Source organism: Crocodylus porosus, unplaced genomic scaffold (assembly GCF_001723895.1).
Source record: "Crocodylus porosus isolate Cpor-Errol unplaced genomic scaffold, CroPor_comp1, whole genome shotgun sequence".
Classification (NCBI taxonomy): Eukaryota; Metazoa; Chordata; order Crocodylia; family Crocodylidae; genus Crocodylus; species Crocodylus porosus.
In genome coordinates this window covers 59,821,804-59,847,966 of record NW_017728947.1, presented here as the reverse complement: position 1 = coordinate 59,847,966, position 26,163 = coordinate 59,821,804, and the positions used below count along the sequence as shown (strand labels likewise).

At 40.0% G+C, this 26,163-nt stretch overlaps 1 protein-coding gene across 1 annotated transcript in view; it reads right to left on the bottom strand.

Moving 5' to 3' along the window:
• LOC109321277 (formin-like) overlaps positions 1–26,163 on the bottom strand; it is a 239,975-nt gene that overhangs the window by 8,068 nt on the left and 205,744 nt on the right. Inside the window, exons 14-15 of the mRNA XM_019551832.1 lie at positions 19,678–19,729; positions 16,535–16,684 (exon numbers count right to left, since the gene is read on the bottom strand). Coding sequence (XP_019407377.1) covers positions 16,535–16,684; positions 19,678–19,729 — 202 coding nt within the window. The remainder of the gene's footprint in view (positions 1–16,534; positions 16,685–19,677; positions 19,730–26,163) is intronic.

Genomic DNA, 26,163 nt, shown 5'->3' with positions numbered 1-26,163 from the left:
CCGTATCTAATTGCCACCCCGGCCCACCGTGACCTTGGGGCCCGATCCTTCGGTTTTCCCCAACAGTCAGGATATCATGAACTCCTTTGCCAATGACCACATTTTTTTTGTTTGATGATTCTTTCCCTCTTTGAATCTGTGAGCTCACTCCTACCAGCTGTGAAAAAGTTGGAATGCTCACTTTCCCTCCTTAAGAGGAAGAAAGACTCTTAGGATGCCTGTAGACATGCAGGATGCCTGCTCTGATGAGCTGTAATTACAGCATGTCAGAGCAGGCTCAATCAAGTCTCGTGTATTCAGCATCCCCGTGCTTCAAAATGACGGCAGGGGCACTTTAACTAAAGCTCATTTGACCATTTTGAAACATGGGATGCTGAAAACACAAGATGCTGCAAGTGATTTAATTAGAGCAGCACCTGAAAACCACTCTAATTAAAGCACCTCCTCCCACCCCAGGAGCACATATAAGGATGCCCTTAGAGATCATAAATTTTTATAAATAAAAGAGCTGTTATCTATTTTGCTACTTTGTTAAAATATCTGAGTGGTTTACATAGATATTCCATGAACGCTAGGTAGAGTTTTCAGTAAAAGATGATCATATATGTCACAGAGCGGGCCCTAGGAGCGGCCGTGATCTCCCTAGCGCCCCCTACCATGCCAAGTTAACTGTTTAGCACCCTCAGTCTTGCCTGCCACGTCTTGGTGTTATATATCTTTTAAGGGAGGCTGCCTTACTGTTCCCTATGACACGGTGCTCTGTTCATCCTGGCACCTATCCTATGAGGGGTGACCTGGTGCGCCCCAGCCTTATGGGCTATGCGTGCCTCCAACCTCCCCTTTAGCATACCCCAAGCCTCGCAGATTACCGGACGTTGACTGGTCAGTTTACTCTCTGCACCCTGACTGGCGCTCTTGGGCTTGCCATGCAACTGGCGCCTCCCGCAGGCGCTCTGGCCTTGTCACTCAACCGGCGTCCGGGCTAACGCCCCTGGGTTTGTCATGCGACCAGCGCCCTTACTGGCACTCCTGAGCTTGTCACGCAACTTGTGCCCTCTTACCGGTTCCCTTGTATTCGCTAGCCTACCCAGGCCGGCTCACTATGCTTGCTCCTTTAAGTTCCTCGCTAAGCTCGCCCCTCTGGGCTTGTCTATACACTTGCCCTGCTGGGCTTCTCAGTAAGTTTGCCCTTGCTGGGGCTTCTCCCAGATAGGTAGTTCCCCACTAGGGTCTGTCTCACCACGGTCACCGCGGGTTCCCCCCGCTTAGGGTTTGTCTCCGCGCTCCCTGTGTTTTCGCCCTGACTGGGCTTCTCCACAGTCACCACGCGCTTCTCCATGGGTGCTACCCTGCTGGGGTTTCATCACCTGCCTTCCGCAGTAAGTTCCCCTCACTGGGGTCTCGTGTCCCCTCTGGGGCCTATCCCGCGCTCCTCGCCTTCTCTGGGGCCTATCCCGCGCTCCTCGCGCTACTCGCCCACACTGGGGCCTCGTAAAATACCGCCCCGCAGGGCCAGGGTCACCAGGAACCCCCACACTCTTGGGTAGCTCCCCTGAAATTATCCCGCTAGCCACCCCTACTGGGGTTGGGGGTCAGGACACCCCCAAATGCCGCGCTCTCTACTGCGCTAATTATCCTGATAGTCACCCCCACTGGGGTTGGGGGTCGGGACACCCCCAAATGCCGCGCTCTCTACCGCGCTAATTATCCCGCTAGCCACCCCTACTGGGGTTGGGGTCGAGCCACCCCGAAACACAGCGCTCTCTACCGCGCTGGGAGCACCCCCACCTTACTGGGGAACTCCTAATGAGGCCTCCTCCTTCCCCTACAGCCTCATCCGGTCCTCTGGTGTAATGATAACAAACTAGCAACATAAAGCCCTGAGCCAGCCGGTTACAACCCAAAAGAAGCCGCCCAGCTATAACCTAAACTGTGCGCCACCTAGGCACTCCCTCACCTCTCTGCCAGGGTTCTCTTCACCCCCTCCCATCATTATACAAATGCTGGAGTGCTCTGGCTGCTCTGCTTAACTCTGGTCCACTCGGCTCTGCTCTGCGGCAGCAGAGCTCCTGCTCCTTGGGCTGGTCTTGGCCTGCCTGGTTATAAAGGCCAAGCCCTGCCCCCTCCTGGTCAGCTGACCCAATCCGTTGCCCTGGCAACCGCCAGCTGTGCTGCCCTGTTGATTGGCAGCTAAGCCTGCATCGCCATCACTAGTAGTGAGCACCCTAGTGCTCCGCTATACTCCTTCCCCCTTAAGTTCTTAACCTTCATTAGGAGCGGGGCACACAAGTGCCCAGCGACAATATATAAAACAGAACTACAATAAAGCTTTTCACTGATCTATTAATTTACTGTGATCTTTGTTTTAAAAAAGTGAGACGATGAGCAACAGATTGTGTTGTTCTTCTAAGAAAGCTTTAATTTCTGTATTAATGCATGAAAAGTAAGTGCTAGTCATATTTTCAGCAATCTACATGCATAATTAGGATGAACTCAAGTATTCATAATTTTTTTAACATTAATTGTTCTATTTTATGAAATATTTGATGTCGGCAATTACATCAGTAAAATAAACACACTGAGACCAGGCCTCACAGACAAAAGGAACTTCTTCCTAACTCTTGGAAATGTTATTGCTAACATATGTTGAAAACCTACTCCAGAATTCAAAAACTAAAATGTAAATTCGCCAAATATGAAATCTACTTTTGCACAAGGTTGCAAATGTAATATATCACCTTCCTGTACTCTTCCACTTTTTAAAGATAAAATAACTCCTTAAAACTTGAAAATGTTATTGTCCATTAAAAGGTAAGGTGCCTTTCCAGGCAAAATTACAAATATTTAAAATATATTTCAGAATTGTATGTACTTCCAGAAGTAGGATGTGAGCACATTTGATTGCAGTTGATATTCAAGGTGCCCTTTTTTCAGATGGAATAACCCTACACACAACAAATGCAGACTAAATGGCTAAACAGACAAGCTAGACTGGCTGTTGGGCATATTTAATCAGCCTGTTAAGCACACATCTTCTTCAGTGTCACGAATAAAATGTGTGGTAACACTTCTTGTCTGCTTACTGTGTTGTTTTTTTGCTTAACTTGGTAAAAGCAGAACTATTGATGCCACTTGTGTAGAAATACAATGATCATGAAAGAAGCAAAAGTAAGGAGTACATGTAGTATAAAGTTTGTGAGTGAGACTTGATCTTCATATTATAAAGATGCAACCTCTCTCAACCACACACCATTAGTTAGCCAACTAAAAAAATGCCTCTGACAAAAACAGTATTTTTCTATGGACTCTTTTTAAGAGTTAATTAAATACATTTTTATTTATTGTCTGACATTCTCTTAGATTGTGATATTACAGTATTATATTAATGAGTAATTTGTAAAGATACCACACCACCTACTATTATTTTAATTATGTTAGAATAAAGTATTTAATATACTATAAAGCAAGTCCTTTAGGATGTTAAATGCAGTTTATGAGACTTTATATAGACTTAAATTGCTGTACTTCTTCCTATAAAAGTATACACTTCCTTGGCTATTTTTAATTGTTTGGCAATTACTTGTTCTCAGTTTATTTATGGTAAAACAAAAACTATGGGATAGAGTGTGAAAAAATTCTGTAACTGTGGTTATATTAAGTGTTAATGAAGGTGACCAGCTTAACATTGTCTAGATTATAGAAATCAGGTGACAAGAAAAGGTATTTGTGAGAATATGGGAGCGGTATCCAGCTCTACAGCCAAACATCTGACGACTTGTAAAAACATTACTAAAATAGATCCTTAAAGCTAATAATGTGATTGTTCCTGCCTGCTTGAAAGTAACTAACGAATAAATGAGCAGTGGGGTTTACAGAATAAAGAAAATATAAGTACCCACTATATCTTGTTATCTGAGCTCATTTGTTAATCCCATGCTAAATGAGGAATGAATGGGAGGGAAGCGGGTGGAATCTGCCAGTCATAAAACTCCCTAGGTAGTAGGAAAATCATTAGTGGACTAGGATGACCAGTTAGATGTGATAATGGGATTGAACAGTTTATAGATTTAGAGAAAGTTCATTTAATGTAAAGATTTGAGTCTGACATGAATTTCCTCTTCAGGCTCTCTTACTAAGGAGACTCAGCCAGGGAGTCTAGTCTGATCCTGCTCTCCTTGGAATATACAGCAGAAGAATCAGGCGCTAAAACACAATCTCACAATTTACACATGGGGGAGGGAGCACCAGTACCAGTACTAGTTCAGAGCATCCCAGTGTGAATGCAGAAGACTGTAGGACCCCCCCCCCCCCACATGCACACAGCAAGTGTATTATATTGTTATGCACAGTGACATTAAGAGCAGCCAGCTGCCTTTCCTCCCTGCTTCCCATGATACCTTATTGGGAGGCAGCCTCAATGTACAGGAGCAGCTCCATGTAGAAGGTGGTCAGTATGGGTGGACAGTCTGGGGGCCCAGATAGGTTGGCAAAGGGCAAAGGGCTAATCAGGCAAAGGGACAAGCCGTGATATTTTTCTGCTCTTGCCAGCTCTCCGCAGCTCTAGTGGACATACACTGCACTCAGTAGCATTCTTGAAGGGACAGGGGAATAGAGACAGGGGCCAGAGGTCACAGGGAAGGAAGGAGGTACCTGGGAAATAAAAAAATATACCAAAAATACATGTACAGGAAGAAGAAAAACAACAAAGGGTAAAAAAGGGAGGGGAAAACAAAAGAACACAGAAAAGAAAAGTAACAAGAGGAACATAAAATTTGACATGAGAAAGAGAACTGACAAAACAAAATGAGTCTAGAAAGTGGTGAGAGGTGATTCAAAAGTGCTGATCTGACAAACTGTTCCAAGGTGGGAGTCCTCCACAAAATAAAAGAGAGAAGTTTGCCTGGAAGGCAAGGTTAGCATTGTAATACTTTTAATTGGGTGCAGTATTTCCTGTTTAGTGTTTCCTATTTACAGCAAAGGTGTGCGTTCTTGTTGTTAGTATTTTGACTTGTCAATAAAAGGTGGTTCTTTAACCTTCTGCAAATAGCATGGAAACTGCATGACTCTAGGTGGACTAAGTATTAATTGGGAAAGCCTGAAAATGAAGTTTCTTCAAAGAGAACTCAGAAGTAGCAATTTTCTGAAATGTTCCTACCTTAAATTATGCTTCCTTCCTAAATATCTTCCCTTCCTACCCAATTCCCATTGAATTCTAGGCAAGTTCTTTGACTTCATGGGAACTAAAAGTGGTCCCTGCTCCCTTGAACAAGCTGCAAATGCAAATTTATGATCCATCCTACCATCCTACCAACTAGGTCAAGCAGATGGCTGTTTTAAAGTAGCAACAATACTGAAGAATTTCTTACAGAAAATAGCTTAACGTATTTTTTATTGTCTCCTATTTTGGTATTCTACTGAAAACCCAACAAATTTACCCATCAAATATATGCTTAAAGACTTATTTCTGCGGTGGGGGCCCACATTAGAATATTAAATGATAATAAGTACTTTTCATACTGTGAGATGTAGTCTTTTCAGCAGAGGAACGCAATGTAATCATAGCTATTCCTTCTAAATTGTATTTTTCAGCAGCATTAATCACTGGATGACACAGCTCATGTCTACTTCTCATTCCAAGACATTAAACATTAATAGTTTTTGAAGCTTCAGTGTGTTTAAGAGAGAAAAGGAAAAGAGGAAAACTTAAAGAATGCAGGTTGGTTAAACCATGAAATCTAACCAGCTGTAATGTGAATCTGTTCAAAAGAAGAATTACTATCACTCATCAGTGAGCAGAAGAGGTCAAAATATCTTAGTGAAGTAGGAGGAAGGTTCCCGGTGCCAACATTAATGTGAAATGAGTTTTTTAAAATGTTGCCATGAAGAATAAAACTGGTTTAGGTAGTAAAAATGGAGCTTCATATTTTTAAACAAATCATAACTTGTTTTATCTGGATCTCTTTAACTAATGTAACTTAATGTAACAACTACATTTTCCCAGTTAAGAACCCCCAAAATTGAGAGACACAAAACTGAACCCCCCCGCTATTATTTTTAATTAAAAAACTATTGATTTTGTAAATGAGGGAATATAAAATAACATTTTATCTCTTTAATTTTGATTTCTTCATAATCCCATAAAAGTACTTTCCATTGCTAAAGTAAAGACATTATTGTGCAAAGGGTTAAGAGGATAAGGTATGTTATCACTTATCTTGATGCTCCCTACTTAGCTCTCAGAGAGAAAGTGTGTGTTCAGTCAGTCCTCGACTTATGTTTCGAAATAAATGTTTTGCACTTACAACATTTATAAATTGACACCCTGTTTCAACATTCTGACATCAGTTTTGACTTTACAATGCTTGATCTGATGCCACGCCAGCAAACAAGTTCGCTGTGTGGCCCTGAAGAACATCTGTCCAAACTTCCTTGGACACTTTCTTTAAGAAAGCAGACAAGATGCTAGAAAAATCTGCAGCCAGGACTTCTGAGAAGACTCCAGCCAAGAACCTTTCACAAAGTCCAACCAAGAGCCCTTCCAAAAATCCAGCAAAGTCACCTCAAAGAAGTCCTTCCACATCAACATGATTGCTATTTACAATATAAATACATTAATGTAGATATATTACTCATCTATAATTGACTGAGTACAAAATTCTGGGTTATTTTGGTGAAAATAAAGTATTGGGCCCTGGTTCGGTAACCAATCCCCTATTTACAACATTGCTTTCTATGGGAAAATCGGTTCTGAGTTATGACTTTTCGACTTAAGATGTGGTTTTCAGGAACCAATTGTGTTGTAAGTCTGAGAACTGCCTGTGTGTGGGAGTGGAGGGAAGGGGGGGAGGGGGGAGAAGAGGGAGCATAGAGTTAAGCATAAAATGCTTTAAATACCCACAAACAGACTAGACAGAGGCCACTCTAGAGGAATTCTCTATAAAACCAAAACAGCATGTTTCGTTTCTTTCCTAAGACCTGGAAACCTTCCTAAACCTACTACATACTATCCTAAACCTTCCTAAATCTACCAGTACCACAGGTCCTTATTAGTTTTGATCCATACTATCAGGCCTTACTATTGTTCAAGAGCTGGGGAGGTGAAAGCAAAGGAATGTGGTTTCTCAGGACATCTTGAATTTCTATCCACTGTCTTTTGTTAAGACCTGTGAGACCAGACAGAGAGACATCCACTCCCACAGCATCCACAACTCTTACTGTGAAGATGGCAGCTTATGTGGGTACACAGAAGCTGCATGGTTTCTAAAAGCAATGTAAGCCTTCTTGGGAGGGTACATTAGGGTAGTGCAATCCAGTGGCACTACAAGGTACATAACACACATGACCGAATGAACATATAACTCCCTCCTAGACACGGGCATGCATCTAAATTGGATGCAGTTGAATCCACATTTAGACAAATCACTTGCACATGTATCAAGGCCTTTAGGTTAGTTTAACTATTTGTGCACTAAAGTTTATGAACTGCTGTACAGAAGTAATGTTATCTGAGAAGTACAACGGTTATCATGAAATAATATGTAAAAAAAGTGTCATGCACAAAACATCAAGAAATTAGGAAGAAGCAAGTAGAAAATTGGAAGATCAGTGGGCTTCCAATGTTTCAACTGATCTTTATAAACAAAATTGAATGTCCCAGTTCTTTACAGATTTGTCCTGCATTCTATACTTGAGCAAGCAATGAAATTACTGAGGTTTGGCCAAGTTTGATCAATATTTGTTAAATTCATGCTAGTGAGTATGAATCTCAAGGTTACCCTATGACTTCTTGGAATAAAAACAGATAAGAAAGGACAGAGAACCATGGAAACTTCACAGGTTTGTTTTTAGGCTTCTCACAGGGGGAGGTGACTGGGAAGCTGACTAGGGTTCCTCTGTATCTAACAAGCCAATTGATCCACCAAGATCTCTCCCCCAGGCCATGGTGATTTAGCAGCACGTGGAGCTTTCTGCTAACTGCACACAATCCCTGACCCTGGTGACTCAGTGAGCCACTTGCCTGCCAGAGCCCAGCTGAGCACAGCACCGTGCCAATGCTTGAGCCAGGGGGATAGCAGCTGCTGTGGCCATGCCCACCAGTGTGAGCCTGTGGTGCAGGAACAGACCCACCTCCAAAAGCAGCACTGGCTGCCTGCTTCCCCTGGCCCGCCCCCAATAAACACAATTGTATCAGCCACCAGCCCCTGAATATCCATCCAGAGCCCTTTGCCCAGGCCCTGTCCCAAGAGAACTCAAGTGGGGGATGGGCACGGGCTGAGATGGAGCTGAGACTGGGCATGCTTGGTGCCAGGCTCAGGTATGGGTGTGAGAGGATGCTGATACCAGGCACTCTTGGTGCAGGGCTCAGACACAGGTGTGAAATGGAGCTGAGGCTGGGCATGCTCAGTGCAGGGGGCTGGGACAGGGGGGACAGAGTGCAGGGGGTGGCTGGTGCATGTTGTGTTTGAGTGTACCCAGATTTACCAACTAATGGAAGGGTCTAACTCAGCCCTGCCTCTAGTGAGTACCAAAGCACTGGGGGCTGGGATAGTGGGGGACAGAGTAAGAATTGGCATGTTACTTGTGGTTGCTCAGGAGCCTCTGCTCCCATCTCAGCAACTGTGGGAAAATCTGCTGCCCTGCAAGGGGCCCCTTCTGCCTGTCCATGCCCTGCCTGGGGCAGGAAATGTCCTTCTGCTCCTCCTCTTACACCTTCACTGCCCCAGGCCTTTCACCTGCTCCCAGCCACCACGTCTGTGCCTCCCTGCTCAGGCCACACATCCAGGCCACCCCTGGACAGGCTTGGAAGAGGGAGGTGAGGAGCAGAGACTTGGGCAATGGGGGAAGGAGGGTCTGGGGACAAGATGGTGGGGTGCATGAGTGGTACGGCGGCTGCAGCTCCGTCACAGATAGAGTTGCATTTGTCTGTACCCTGCACTGAACATGCCCAGTCTTAGCTCCATCTCACCCATGTCTGAGCCCTGGACTGAGTGTGCCTGGTCTCAGTGCCATCTCACAATCATGTCTGAGCCATTATAACTCTAGGTAGGGTGGCCATCATAGAGGACATTCCAGTTTTCTGCTACTATGTCCTCTATTGATACAAATCCTGATGCCTTTTTCTCTTCAAGAGAAAAATAGAGGACATAAAGGTGTCCAGTTTCATATCAATAGACAGAGGACAACCGGATTGTCCTCTATGATGGCCACCCTAGCTGCAGGACAGTCCAGGATCCCACTGCTGAAGCCTCCTAGCTGAAGTGGATACTTGAATTTTCAAATTGGCAAATACCGAGGTGATAACTGAGTACTTGGCACTTCCAACAACAGAACCTGCTTTATCTATTTAACCTCACTCATACCCATCCACAAGGAAACATGGAGATAAGAAATTAAATATGCTGGAGCTATACCTGGTGGACAAACTACATAACTCCCAGTGCAGACAGACCCTAAATCACATGTGTGTGCTAGACGTTACAAAACCAGTTACAGAACCTGGTTCAACTGCATGTGGTTCAGCCAAACTACATCCATTGAGCTTTAGACATCACCCGAGGATCTGGCTCTTAAATGAGATGTAACCCCATGCACATGCATCATGTTTCATAGTTTCATAGTAGCTAGGGCCAGGAGGGACCTGAACAGATCATCTAGCCTGACCCCCTGCCACAGGCAAGAATGAATGCTGGCTTCACAAGACCCCAGACAGGTGATCATCCAACCTCCTCTTGAATTTGCCCAAGGTAGGGGTGACGACCACTTCCCTGGGAAGCTGGTTCCAGATTCTGGCCACCCTAACTGTAAAATATTGCCTTCTGATCTCTAACCCAAACCTATTCTCCATCAGCGTATTACCATTGTTCCTCGTCATCATGTTATAGGTTGTAACACATTATCAGGTTGTAAAATGTAACATCTATCATGGCCTTAAAGGTTTAACACGTTATTATATCTAGTTAAATGTTACAAAACTACCCATTTCTCAGTATAACATATGTTCTATACATGATGAAAATGAACCAGCTTGCAAACTCATCGAAATCTTACATACTGTAAACTGCATGTTAAATATATGTTCACTACACTTTAAGAAATCAATAAAAATATGACAAAATGTAATTGTAAAGGCAATAGTGTTGTCCCTAACCTCAAAGTGTTTGTACTGAGAGCCTGTACTTTTTATTTCTTTAAGGGTCTACAAACAGTAGGCTTGCTGTTATTTCCACATTATTTATGGCTGGTCCATCTGATTATGAGAATTACACAAGTCTCCTCTCCTTAGCCAAGAGGAGAAAATCTAATTTTATGCCCCAGGAAACAGCTGATGTAGAAGAGTAATAGATATTACATATTTTTTTCTTTCAGGAGCAGTAGATCTGACATGGGGCTTTGGAAGGAAGGCACATGCCCTCTTCTCAAGTTCTGCAGTCACCATACAGGTCTGTAATATTTTTCTCAGTCCTCAATCTGACCTTATGGCAAGGTATAGATTTTGACATGACTTATAAAAAAACCCCTATGATAGACCCCTGAGGTTCTTTCCAACCATACAATTCTATAGCTATTAACTTCAGGCTCTTTTCTTATAATGATGTCAACCTTAGTATCAACTGGCCCCATTTTCCTACAACAATTTTTTCCTTTTCCCCCATACTACCTCTATTCATGGAAAGACTCCCTGCACAAATATTCTTTGGTCATGTAGCACCCTTCCAATATCTCCTTAAAACTCACTTTCACTGTGCTGCCTATAAAACTGTTGGCACTGCTTAGGCAGCTGATGTACCCCAACTACTACTTATTACTAGACACATATTACATTTATTGTATTCTGTTGTCTCTCATCATAAATTTAGACTGGGACAGGTAACAGTGTGTGTGTGCATATGTGTGTGTGTGCACGCACATGCATGCAAGTGTGCAATGGACTTTACTAAAATCCAAATAATAATCAATCACTACAAATAAATGACAGTGAAAACTGTCCTGTCTGCCACCCATTATTTAGGATGAAGGATGAATGTGAAAGAGATTGGAAGTAAAAGGAGGGGCTCTCCGAAGATTGAAGGGAACAAGAATTACGGAGTGTAATGGCTACTCCAATAATAAAGTCACAGTTACTAACATATTTCCTTAGAGCCAGAGACATGGGGAGCCAGAGACACAAGTTATCTGCAGTGTTAAAAACCAATACAGACATATGTAAATGAAATAGCTGTGTATAGTCTGCATGTGATGTGCAAAACAGGATCTTCTAGGAACCATAAGGAAGCCAGATTTCATTATTTTATGAAACCATATGTGGCATCAGTAAGGCAGCATGGCTATGTAATGCAGAAGGTCTAAGCAAATGCCAATCAAATTATTAATAACAGTAAGGATACTTAATGATCAATGAATTAGCTTTAATACACTCATCTTTAGAAGGTCCAGTTAAATCAAGGCCTGATAATGTTACTCGTGAGATAAATGTGGAAGGAAATTTTATTGAAAACAACCATATATCTTCTCATAGGCTTACTCTGAGCATTGCAAATGTGTAAAATTATTACAAGAAATATCTTTAGAAGACCTGTAATCATAACCATTAACAATAAATGAGCGGTAACACCAAATGATATGATCACAGTTTTCAAAAAACCTAGTTTTCAAAAAGCAGGCAGAGCCCAGTACAGTGGTTCTTGAGCTGCTGTCCATAGATGAGATTTATATCTCAAGTCCTGATACCTTCAATATCTTCATCAGTGACTTGGATGTGGGTGTGAAGTGCACTCTGTCAAAGTTTGCAGATGATACTAAATAGTGGAGTGAAATGCACACTCCAGAGGGTAGGGAACAGTTGCAGGCAGACCTGGACAGGTTAGAAAAGTGGGCAGTACACAATAGGATGCAGTACAACAAGGACAAGTGCAGAGTGCTGTACCTAGGGTGTAAAAATATCCAGCACACCTACTGGCTGGGAAGTGACCCTCTCAGCAGCACAGAAGTGGAAAGGGATCTCGGAGTCATAGTCGACTTCAAGATTAACATGAGTCGTCAGTGTGACAAAATCATCAGCAAAGCTAACCGCACTTGATCATGCATCAGCAGATGCATGACAAATAGATCTAAGGAGATGATACTTCCCCTCTATGTGGCATTGTCAGACTGCAGTTGGAGTACTGCATCCAGTTTTGGGCACCGTACTTCAAGAAGGATGTTGATAGACTCAAGAAAGTCCAGAGGAGAGCCATTCATATGGTATGGGGCTTACAGGACAAGCCCTATGAGGAGAGACTCCTCTTCAGCCTCCACAAGAGAAGGCTGAGAGGTGATCTTGTGGCCGCCTACAAATTTATTAGGGAGATGCAGCAAGGGATTGGAGATGCTCTGTTCACCAGGGCACCTCTTGGGGTAACAAGGAACAATGGTCACAAACTGACAGACAGCAGATTTAGGCTAGATATCAGGAAAAACTTCTTCAAGGTAAGGGTGGCCAAAATTTGAAATGGGCTTCCACGGAGGCGGTGCTCTCCCCTGCCCTGGGGGTCTTTAAGAGAAGGCTGGATAGGCATCTGGCTGGGTCATCTCACCCCAGCACTCTTTCCTGCCTACGCGGTGGGTCAGACTCGATGATCTGTTGAGGTCCCTTCTGACCCTAGCATCTATGAATCACTTGGCTTTTCACTCTGACCCAAAAGGGCTTGCAGCTTTTCTTTTTGTTAGAAGTAGAGTATTAAGTCTGGTGCACATTCCAAATGAAACAGTGAACTAAATTATCACTGAAATGAATTTAAATTATCACTGAAATTCCATCTGGAAAGGTACCTTCATGTTCTAAACTAATGTACCTCTGTCCTAATTAGCAATTTTCCCATTCTATTCCATTCTACTTTCTCCCAACACACCCAGAAATAGATAGGAGACTGTCTGAAACTCAAAATTATCAACGTCATTCTGATGTAAGACCTTTTCCTAGGTATAAGAAATATGTTTACTTGGTATGTCAGCAGTTTACAACCATTTGTAGATTGAATATAAGATTTGCTAGGCTCTCTTAAATAATTAAAAGGGTAAATAATTTATTCTGAATTCACAAATACACCAGGTGTGCTTGCCCAAAAGGAATGATGGTGGAATTAAATATACTAGAGACCTGGAGAGATATTGGTTTGTTATCACAAAATATCTGCATTTAATACTCAAGAAGTACTTTTGCCTCTGAATTTCTGTAAAAGGAAGAAAACCATGTGTGAAGAAACAGTTAAGATACCTGGACATACACATGTATATATTAAAAATGGCCAATAAATCGCCAATAACAACAGTAGAAAAAGGTCTCTAAAGAGGTCTCTGCTATGTATGAATACTGTGGTTCATTTTATGTGAAAATATATGTGAGAATGAAGAAGTGGCCATTCTAGACAGGTTATCTTTTAAAGAGTTAATGTTGAACTTGCAGATTGTAAGTACAAGTTAATATTGAAGAAATGGTTGTGTCCAATAGCGAAAATGCCACTGCATATGGTTTTTGATTGTAAAAAATTGGATTTAACTTCTATAGTAGTTTATTTATTAATACATCTAGTTTCTGTATCTCAGTCTATAACTGTTTTCCAGCCCTATCCTGATGTGTAAATTTTGTCCTGGAAAGAAAGAATGATTCAACTATATTTTGCAAGAATCTAATTTATTTTCATGTTGGGTTAAGTAAAGGGTAGAAAATGTTTCCTCCGCTTAAAAAAAAAAGAAAGAAAGCTAATCAGTTTTCTACAGTTTTGTTACATTTAGGAGTCAAGTCTTGCAACTATGTCTTGCAACTAAGTCTATCATTTAGTTCAGGGTACTATTAAGCCTTGTTTCTGCAATTTTAGAAATCTTTTGCTGCCCTTAAATAACCCAAAAGCAGTCAGGCTTTATAGTGTAAAATTTCTCATACCCAAATCCTATATTGCATTTTTATTTCTTATATTTGCTCCAAATTATGGAATATCAAAGTTTAGACAGTAATTAATTCTATATAATAAAAACTGGACTGGTCATTTTAGTGATAATATCACAGTACAGTACAGTATTAGGATATTTCATTTTGCTGGGACTATATTTTGTAATAAAGAAAATATTATATAAAGCTATATTTGCACATTTGGGCTCCTAAAGTTAGGCACTGAAAGCCATAATTAGGCATCCAAATGACTGGATTAATTTAATCCTGAAAAGTTCAAACTAAGCATCAGCATCTCATACTGAACTCACTTTTTAAGATTATATGCCTAAATATGAATTTTAATGCCTATCTTTCATGACTCAAATTTGAAAAAAATTGGCCACAACTATGAATTATCCCTAGTGAAAAACAGGAAAATACATACATTTTTCCTAGTCAAAAAGGACATAGTTACTGGCTGAATTCCTATTTTTTATTGTAATTAATATGTAGAAATGCAAGAAAACAGTGCATCAAATTAATTAGCTTTACCCAGCTACAGAGACAGCTGTTCATTCCTGTCATACTAAAGTTATTAAAAGTATTAAAATCACAATATACACAAAGCCACTTAGTTTTCTTTCAGATGTTCCTTCCTGGACAGCAGTTGGTGAATAGTTAGTCTCATACTTGGTAAAACAGAGAGCGTTTAAAGACATTTTAAGATGATGAAAACAGTTTTTCCATCATTCTAATGAAGTTAATTCACATTTTTTTTCCATTCTAGCAGCACATTATAAGACATTTTGAGAAAACAGTCTTCCAGCATTATAATCGAGTTATTTCACGGAGCTCTGTTTGAAAAGCACAATTCCTTGATGAATTTTCTTTTGCATTTAAGGGAAAAAAATATCCTTTCAAGGGTAATGACACTACTAAAGTCATTTGAAGCAAACTTTAAAAAAGAGTCTATGTAAATCTAAAACTGACAGGCCTCTACAAACCTTCACATTAAAAAATTTTAATAATTATTACTGTATGTTTCACTGGTTATTTATTAAATTAATGAATAACAAAAAGATTACATCCAATCATTAACATAACTGATCAAATAGTTCCATTTTTTTAGCTTGTAAGCACACCAAATATAAATCACCATTTGTACAATATTTTGGCAGGGAAGCACAAAAAAAATCATGGTGGAGAGATCATTGCAAATAAAAATTAGACATCACTTATAACTTCCACCAAGGGCAATTTTATACCTTTAAACAGTTGTTTAACTCTGTTTCTAAGCTATGTAATCAGCAAGCTGGTACTTACATGAATTAAAAAGGAAAGGATGCATGGCCTAGATCTTTTCCCAATATTAATTTATAGCTCCTATGACTAGTAATGGAATGAAATCAAAAGGACATGATTCAACAGAATATATATCCTGCTACTGTACCGGGGAAGCTTGTACAAGGCCATGGAAGTCTGCTCAGTGCCAAATGATTTTATAGTTTCAGATGTATATGCTGTTGAGTCAGGCACAAGGGAAATAAAAGATCCTCATGTAAATGTCACAAGTTGTAAACATTCTAAATTGATTTAGTCGTGTTGTTAAATGAATGAGAGAGAACACTATGCTACTTTTAAGTTTTGAAATCTACAATCTGTAACAGACTTAACAGAACTGTCATAACTCTTGAGTATTCAGGAATTTGTGATGTATGCATAACATCTTTAGAAGTTACCAGTTTACGATCAACTAATCAATGGAACAATTTACACTGATTTGGAGCAAAAGGAATAATGTACGTAACTACACTTGCCAATATGTTCTCAAGAGAAAAGTTTTCCTTTTTCACCCCTTTTGGTTTGGTATTCACAGCTGGCTTTGCAATTTATAATGAAAGTGATTAATCACATATATATCTATAAATATGAATGCATTACAGCACATTCAGTACTTTTGATAACTAAAGTGTGTTTGTAATGTACTATTTGTGTTTCTCAAAAAACTTTTGAGCCTTTTTTAAAACAAAAGTCAGGCAGAGAATTGCAGGTCTTATATTTTATTTTTTTACTCCAACTAATAAAATCTGGAGAGTGTGGTGAGATCTAGCGGCAAGTAGTTTGATGTCCTCAGCAGGATACCAAAAGTCAGAAGTGGTGCTGTAAATTCAATGTGGGGCTTCAACACTGTGCTAAGTGTGGCCTGAATCTCAGGGGCTTCTCTTTGATGCAAGTGTAGTATATTAACTGGGAAAGCATTCGCTTTTATTTGTCTGTACTGTTTGCGGCAGCAATATCGCCTCATTTAGGCTAGTTCGACATGAAAATGCACAGAGAAGCAATCTGTTACATATTAGCACAGCTCTCCTTTCATTGTACTAGCTCATAATTGGAAGGGGTTACGAAAGTGTAATTTATCAGATTATATGTGTTTATCTTTTTGTGGGGACAGCATGCCTTTGGTGAATTTTCCTACGCACCCTGAGGGAATAATCTTTCCTTGATGTCCATTTGATCTGAAAGAAAACAATGACGCCTGTGAAATATGGGAGTATAATTTGTTTGGTTTGAGAAGGAACAGTTTCCCAGACATCTGAAATGGTATTAATGGCTTTATTAGAACCTTACCTTTCTTTGGAAATGTTTTTGCTCTCTCGTTTCCAAATGATCTTGAAGTCACTGCAGAACTCGTACCACACCGTGAAAACGTAGTTTAGTGTGATTTCTTTCTCACCAGACTTTGGCTTTATCCCAAAGTATCCCACTGTTTCTTCAAAGCTACAGGGGGGAAAAAACTGTCAACACGTAAACCCACTGGGGAAGCTTAGTCTCCCTGAGGGCTGGTTCCTGACTCAGTAGCCAAGACTAGTAATTACCATAACTTCCCTTAACCTTGGAAACCATAGCAGCGATTCTTGCCAAGTGTAACTAACCTTCCAACATCTACTTTGTTCTCAGGAGAATAATTTTCATATGTATGTATAAGGAAACATAGATAGTCATAACGTACGCAAACTTCAGGCTCTTATTTTTAATAAGCCAAACATAATAACCTGTAATTTATGTAAAGCTATATTATCCTTATGAACTTGTATTTTATTTTGCAAAACTGAAATGGGACCTATTTTTCATTTACCTTCTTAAGAGTTATCTACCTTCTAAAGAGTCTGCAGAAGAGTTGAATGCCAGGCCAGAGACTCCCAGTTCTACTCAATCTAGGTTATGGGTGACTCTGAGGTAGCTATGAGGAGTTCAGTCCAGCAACAAAAAAGCTACAGTCAGTGACATATAGTTTGAAACAAGATAATACACTGGAAGTGAATCATCCATTCCAAAGGTGTTGGTAAGCTAATAATAGAGATATTAATATGAGCAGCGGGTTTTTTTTGCCAGTAGTGTAATATTCTACTATTCTACACTGCAGTTAATCATTTTTGTGGTGTATCTGAACATTTCTAAAAGAACCTTTTACCGGTGAACATATTTTGTGGCATTTAAAGTTATTGTGCAATATGCACGTTAACCATTTTCGAATCACTTGTCATAGATAAACTGGTAATTGATTCCATGACCATGATTATATGTGCAGAAACAAAAGCATTTTTGCTTTAGTAAGAGTCAAAATAGTTTTCATGGCAAATTAAATCTATCCACCAGGCAAGCTTTTCTGACTTTAATTAAAAGCAATATCATAATTTTAAAGGATAAACAACACAAGAAAATCTTTTGAGGGAAATGTTTTCACTTTTCTTGAAACTCTGGCACTATTTGGGAAAAAGGAGACAACGTTTTTATTTATATCTGCCAGCTGCTCTTCCTTTAGTATGCTGAAGTCTTGAAACTAATAGAAGGTGCTCTTTAATATGGTCTGTAGAAGCTACAATTTAAGTTCAACAAATATAGTTTTCATTCAACTCATCTTTTGGAAAATGTCAGAGGCCATGATTGTGATAATAAAACAAAATATTTACTACTAATGATGCATATCTTAAAATAACTGGACTTGCCACATAGTATCAATCTCTTTATCAATCTCTTCTTTAATGGTGTATGGAAAATGCAATTAAAAAAGTAAAACCAAAAAGATCCCCAAGCACAACCTATTCTTTCTTGTTTCTTATATTGATAAGAAGGGTACAGCTATCTAGAGCATAACAGTGAACCTAGCCCTAAAATTGAAAATATATTTTAAATGATTTAAAGCTACTTTACATATGTTTAGATAATTAGGAATCTCTGGATTTCTTTTTCATATATTATGTTAAATAAGACACCACCAAGAAAACTCTTCAGCAAAAATTGTAGTAATAGGGCAAAGACAGCAAGTCTGTAAAAAATTACTTGATATAAAAAGCATAACACTCAAACAACATGTCCCCAAACTACTTTGGATTTGCCTGTATTAAAGAAATACAAAAATAAGGAAAAAATAATACATCTTTAAAAATCAGTTAAATCTAATGTATGACCATACGCACTGAAATGCACTAACTAGATTTGTATGATAATATCCCGGTATTACTACAGGGTAGGGAGAGAGCTGTACACATATGATTACAATCAGACAAATGACTTGTAAGTCAAGGCCATTCTGAGCTCTGCCTTGTCTTGGGTGAAACTTTTCCTTAAGTGCTTTGTGCCTCAGCTGGACCACCTGAAAAGGGGAACAGTAATACCTACCCTTGCAAAGGTGTTGGGAAAATGCTCATAAAGTGCTTGGAGATCCTCAAGCAGCGCTGTGTGAGATGCAACAAAAGTTGTTGAAACTGGTGTGTTTCCCTCAAACCATGTTTTTGATGCATTAGTATATTCTAATGAATCAGATTGGTCTTTCTTCTGCATTCATCTTTAGATAAGATGTAAAACCTGCCCTCTTTCAACCAACAAAGATGCTGCTACATTTTTCTGAAGAGTTAATTCTTGGTTTGTGAGGGAGATAATACAAATATCTGTATTTCTTTTTTGTTACATAATAGTTGCCTTGCATGTGACATTTTCCTAGTTTTGATATGTCAAATATAACGTTTGTCCATTACTCATTTTTTATGATTGTTTCAAAAACTAGTGAAAAGGAAATTCTTTATCTACTGTAAACTCTTTTTTCTTACTAAATTTACATGAATACTGCAATTCCATCTTAACAGGATTAAAAAAAACTGTAGTTTGAACATGAAATATTCAGTCTTATTTTTTCATATGCAATATAAAATACAGGCAAGGTGTTTCTCCCAAATCACCTAAAATACTGACAACTAAGACCATTTACAGTAACAGTATATCTTGTTTGCAACAATATGGAAGTCAAAAGCGTTACACAGGCATAATTTGTAAAGCAATGTTTTGAAACTGTTAACTTCTGCCCACTTTTCTCCCTTATGCCTGCTTCTCCAAAGCAAATTATGACATGGATACACATCCATATGTTAGAAAGATTACAAGTTCAAAGACTTCTCTCAGTTGACTGATTTATATTTTAGAAGGGGTAAAATGGCATTCAAACAGAGTTTATTAATATTTGTTCATAATTTATTAAAATATGTTGAGAATTCAGATAAGGAATTAAAAAATTAAAACTGTAAGCATATTAGAATATTTGGTTCAAATCACTTGATTTGATTTATATCTATTCTGGAAGAGGATGTAAAAAGGTTTGGGGAAGCATGAAATTTCTGTTTTGAAGTACAGTAGTCTTTTCTGTTTAATTGCATTCACATTATCACTATCATCTTTAACTAAAATACAGTATCTTTTGAAGGGACTAGAAATCTTACCATTTCTTTGCATTCTCCAAACAATTCTCTTCTTTCTTGTGTTCTTCTTTAGCTAAAAATAGAAAACATTTGTATTTATATTAGGATTTGACTTATTGCTCTTTTGTTTTAAATTATTCTTTATAGAACATATTTTTTATGTTTGGGTTTGATTGCCTGGATAATAAATATAACAAAATAATAAATATTTCTTTATTTTTCAGTCATCCATTAAAAAAAAAATGTCAGCAGGGAACACCAGGGTTTGAAATGCCATCTTAAAATCAGGTAGTGTACTATATAACATTGCAGCCTTTTCAGAACATAATGCAAATTATCACATTTTCATTTCCCTATTAAGAACAATACGTTGTTACTTTTGTTCTCTCTACTTCTTGCTGACCAAATCCTGCAAAGTGAAATCTGTTTTTGAGAGACATATAGTTGAAAATTGCTGAACAGAGGCCAAAAAGTAGTTAATTACATCAACCATTTCCAACTGATATCACACTTGATTCAGGATGCCAGCAAAGTGAAAACACATGTATCAAAATTTTAATGTACATGGTGTACATGATTTTTGAAAACTCTGGCCAAGATTTTGAAAAATGACTAGCAATTTGGGGTGCCTCAGTTTTAGAATCCCTAATTGAGTCATAGAAATGAAGCTGATTGTTGGAGGGTGGTGTTCTCGCTTGTCTAGAAATTTTTCTTGTGTTAGACCCCCAAACACTGATGGACACAAAATTATTAGTCAGTTTTCAAAAATTTGGCCAGTTCTACTTAGTTCAAGAAACAGTGAAACTCTTTTACATTCAACTTGGATACAAAAAAGCACCACTTACATCACTTATACTAGAAAAAAAAGAAAAGCCCTATTCCAGCAATGAGTAAAAAGTAATGTAGAGTAAAGGGTAATGTAGAGAGGACTCACATATTTTAACGATGCTGCAATAAATAGCTGCATCTTTACCTTGTCCTGTCTAAACCACCATATATAATACAATATATATAGGCGCTGATGTATCACTGTCAATCATTGATGAAATATAGCTATAAATCTTTGAGTATAGGTAAGGCCTTTGAGCAACAGATGAAAAGTTCTGACTTTGCTGTATTGTAATGGACCTATTTACGTATAAATTTGTACAATTTTATCAAAAGTTATGCTTTTAAGCTGATTTAAGCACATTTTATCTTAGGCTCAGAGTGTCTTATATCTATTAATTTAAGTTTTACCAGTTTCCGCTCAAATTAAATAAGCCCTGCTTAAATAACTCCTCTTACTAAATTGATTTTAAAATCAGTTTAAGTTAAAATAGTGCAAGTTCTTTGTGTAGAAAACAGGGCCAAATTCTATTCTATCTATTAAGCATGTAAGTGGACTTAAGTGCTTAAGGGTAGAAACAGGTGTCATGTTATGTTGCGTTTCTGCCACCATAAAGATATCTATGGTGGGACAAATGGTGAGCAAATAGATGCCCCTTCCTATTGTTGTGCCATGTCAGTGGCCATGACAAAAGGTAGTGTAAAACAGTGTTGTTTTACTGCAGTGGACATCCATTTGCTCTGTGATGGGACAGCATGGGCAGCCCAGAGCTGCCTGTGTTTTTCAGCCTCTCCAGGCAGATGTTCTGGCGCCCTGAGGGCCCCAATCCTGTGCACCGCAAGAATTCTCACAGAGGATCAGGCTCCTCAGCCCCAGAAGCATCTGGCTGGCTTTCCCCACTTATGGAGATGTGCCCTGGGGAATCTCAGGCTGCATCTCTGTAAGCGGGGAATATTGGGTTCCCCCATTTATGGAGACTCACCCTGGGGTTTCCGGGGGTGCACCTCAGTAAGTGGGAAAAGCCCACATGGATCCCAGCATGGAGGTACCGGACTTGGGGAATTCCCAGTGCTCCATGTCTCCATGCCAGGAGCTGCATAGCCCCATGCCTCCATGTGAAGAATAAGCTGGTGCAGAACCCAGGAAGGGTCTCAGCACAGGGACACAGGTTATCAGGAATTCCCTGGGTCCCCCACCTCCCTTACCTCCATGCCAGGAACTGCTCTGAACCTGTGCTTCACATGGAGGCATGATATATGTAATTTTGATTGTGTGAAGAATGCAAAAAGATAAAATAGTTAGTTCCCTTCCCAGTTTTTATTTTTATATCCTCCTGTCTTCAGCTAGCTATCACTAAAAATTTCCAGTGAAATGCATAATATTTTGTTCTTTAGAAAGAATTTTTCTTCATTCTAGCTTGAATGAACATTAAAACTTCAAATTTCAAAAAACATAGTTTCTGAGAAATCCCATGTCATTTGAGACATGTCTTGTTTGTTGTAGTACCAGAAATGTTAACTAGTAATACTTATGATATATTATATTCAGTGCCTTTCATATTGTACTAGTTCAACAACAAAGATGATGTTGGGAAATACAGAAATTAAATAATCTATGTAAGATGTCATTTAAAATGTGCCATGTAAGTTTTCAAAGTCAAGCGTAGTTGTCTTCACTAATATCAGCCAGTCAATAAGCATATAGTATTTCATTGGTTTGTTTATAGCTAGAGATGGTCTAGAGTGGCAGTGATAAATCAAAGTGGATGAGTTTCTTCAGCTATTAGCTAAAGGAGGGGTCAGCAGCGTATGGCCGCTGGGCTGCATCTGGCCTGTAGAGCCACTGGATCCAGCCCATAGAGCTGAAGGTCTTTGCCTATGCCTAGATCTGCACCCATGCCAGGGCTAAGCAGCAAGTTGCTGTACTGAGGCCAGGTAATGTCCAGCTGTGTCTATACCACTACTGCTTTTCCCTTCCACCCTGCTCCATAGCCTCCCTCCAGCTCTGGCAGAGCTGCACCTTCCAAAGCCAGTAAGGAGTTGCATCAAGGTCAGGCTGCTGGAAGCTATGTCCACATGGCAGCCTCTTCTCCTCCCCCCCTGCCCCTCCTCCCCCTCCATCTTCAGTACAGAAGTGGCAGCAGCATGAACACAGCTTCCAGCTACCCAGTTCTAGCGTAGCTCCCCACTAGCTGGAAGCTGAGCCTGTGCCCAAGCCAGGAAATGTGGGGGGCTGGGAGAAATGGAGGAAGCACTGGCTTGCAACTCCCAGCTGCTCAGCCCTGGTGCTGAAACAGGGAAAGCTGCCACTACTGATGTACTGTGGAAGCCACCTGGCTTACGTTGAACTAGAGCTGGGTGGTTCTGGCCTGTGACTTGAAAAGGTTGCCAGCCGCTGATCTAAAATAAAAAATTGTTGAGTGTCTGATTTGGATGAATAGGAATAAGTCTTAAAAATTATCTGAATGATTAAATTCATATACTACTGTCTTTTGATATATGTGCATGTATAACAACATTAAAATTAGAGTATTCATGGTGGTTATTTCAACACATGTCCTATGCATGCCATCCTATTGTGCTGGTCATTTTTGTTGTCTGGATTGAGGTGCTAATTCATCTGAAGTTAGTGTTCAAGTAAGCTTGCACTAAGGCTTTGTTTTCAGCAATCCATTACATCATGTCAGTTTTTAAATGACCAGTTAAGTTGTTATGGATACTTATTTTCAGTTGTATTCAAACTATGAGAGTATTGTATGTTCTTCCTCCCAGTTTAAAACAAACAGAGAATTCTCTCCTTTTTTGCACTTGTTTAAATCTGCTTAATACTACTTCGCAAGTTAAATCAGTGAAATTGTCTTGTGTAGGCAAGTGCTTGTTTATTTCAGTTCTAATGTGTGTTTAGACAATGTGCCAGTTTCTGTTCCTCCTATAAGGTTTTTAAGTGGACTTAGGTACTGAAGGGCAATTCTATTAAACCTGCTCAAGTCCCTGAAAAAATCATTAATGCAGTTACTTTTGTAATATGCTGTCTTCTTACTTTAAGACTGAATCACATAGAAAGCAGTAAGGATGAGGAGGATCCACTTACTTATTGCACTGTTTTTAGAGAACTCGGCCAGGATGGAATAGACTTGCACTAAGGTTATAAATAGATCTCTCCAGATGAGGTGTATCAGTGTAGCAGGGTATGTCCCACCACAACTGATCCACTTCATTGGGTGGAAGACAGACACATTGCCCATTGTCCCACATTAGGCAGGGGCCTAATACAGGACAATAGGTGACAGGTTCCCTTTTTCCCATCCCTCACTGCCCAGTGCCTCCTTGCCCGGAACTGCGTTGACCCATACCTCATGCAGAGGCACAGGGCAGTGCAAGTCCAATCTTGGGACAGCACCCAGGAATGGGGCAATGCAGAACCAAGGGAATCCCTGAGGCCCCATGCCTCCACACCCACAGCCATGCCTCCACACCCACAGACCTGGTTTGATTGATATGAACCAACAGACTATCCACAAAGGAAGCATGCCTACTGTATAGATTTGAATATAAAAACCCAGTTATGCAATGAGCCAATTTTACAGTTTACCTGGGATTTATCCAGGTTCAGACAGCACTCATTTTATTATTGTAAAACAAAATATTTAATATATCATATTCTGATAGATGTAAAGTAACATTAGGATACTAAATTACTTAACCAAAGTACTAAACAGTAGGGATAGCTTCTGTTATTTCAAGTCCCAAGAAATTAAGCAAAATTCAGAATAAACTGAAGGGTTTTATTCAATTAACAAATGCCATAAAATACAGAGCTAGTTTGGAAATTCCACTCACGGCTTTTTTATGATGACAGAGTTTTTTGTTTGAAGAAAGAAAATATGCAAGATAATACTTATGCTGTCTATGCAAGGATTCAATTTTCTCCAATATTGTAATTTATTATTATTATTATTATTTATAGTAGTGACTTAGGAGCTACAGAAAGAGGATGGCTTATTACCTATAGGTGCAATGATATAACATGGTTGCTTCTGAACAATTTAACATCACTCCAGGGAATAGATATACAGTGTACAGTCTTACACCACTATATAACACTCCCATCTGGGATAAATTACTCCTTAGAAATTTCAAAATAGATATATGCTGGCAAAAATTGATCCAGAAGGGGTGAAGTGATGCAGTCACAGAACCCTTTCAGATCCTGGTGTGGGCGTAGCAGCTGGGGACTTTAAAAAGTCCTCAAAAGGGTAAAAAATCACCCTCCAGCACCTCCTCCCTTCCTCTCTATGCTCAGAGGTACCTGCCTTCCCTCCCCCTTTCCTATTTCCTGCCCTGCTTCCCCACCACTGCCACTGTCCCTAGCTGACCTGAGGCCAGGGGGACCTCCAGAACTACTCCTCTGCTCCAGCTGGGCCGCATGGGGAGCTGTGGTGGCATCAGATTTGCCCTAGTGTTCCCAGCCAGCCTGGAAGCAGGCACAAGAAGAAAGGACCTGCCTGCCACTGTTGCTATCCCTAGATGAGCCTGGGTCTGCAGAAACAGCTGGGATGATGGCAGTAGCGGGCAGGTCTCTCCTTCCTTACCCCAGAAGCCTGAGTTGAGAGGGTGAGGTGGGAAAAATGGGAGGTGCTGCTGAGCATGGAGGGGAAGGGAGGATGTGCCAAATGTTGGGGAAGGTGGCAAGATTCTTGCCTTATTCAAGGATTTGCAAAAAGTCCCAATGCTGGTGGCCTCAGTGGTCGTGGGGAGACTGGGGGCAGGGGAGTGTAGCACTCCTGCAGGGCTGCTCCTGAACCCTCCTTTTTAAATCGTGGATCTGCCTATGTACACTGATATGACTTACTCCAGTGTACCAGATGTACATTTTACCACTGTCCATTTCATCCTGGGATACCACATGCCCAGTACCAACTGACTCCCTCCCCACATAATGGCTGTGAACTCAAAAAAACTGCTGCAGACAGTTTGGGAGACCTAATCATATATTACAAAATAACATTCAGAATAAATTATACTGTAGTAATCATGGCATGTGTCTGCACTCTGGGAGTCTTTACACATACTGCAGGGTGGAGGGGAGGCACTCTGAGAGCCACTTTAATTAAAGTGCCCGAAGGGTCATGTGTACTCAGCATCCCATGCTTCAAAAAGGCAGTGGGGGCATTTTAACTAAAACTTGTTCAATGAGCTGTCATTAAAGCACCCCTGCAACCATTTTGAAGAATGGAGATGCTGCATACATGTGATGCAGAGGCTGCTGGAGTATGCTAATTAATCGAGTCTGCTCCAATGTGTGCTAATTAGCACGCATCAGAGCAGACATCTGGCATCTGTATTGGTACCCTCTATGATTAAACTTCACATGTGCATATAACCAAAGGGATAAAAATGTATGTATCTGGGCAGTTTATTTTACTGTTGTTTTTGGATAAGCTCCTAATAAAATACTGACCAGGACCTGTTTAATTTTTCTAATTAGAAAAGTTTAAGCCTGAAGCTTAAATGGATTACACATTATTTCATGTGATTTCCTAACTATTCCTAAATACATAGCTCCCAATTTTAAAAGAGTTAGAAGTCAGAAATCACCCTATTTAAAAACAGCAACTGACTTTTGAGAATATGGGAAATAAATATAATGTTAATGAACATGAAAGTATTGATCAGTTG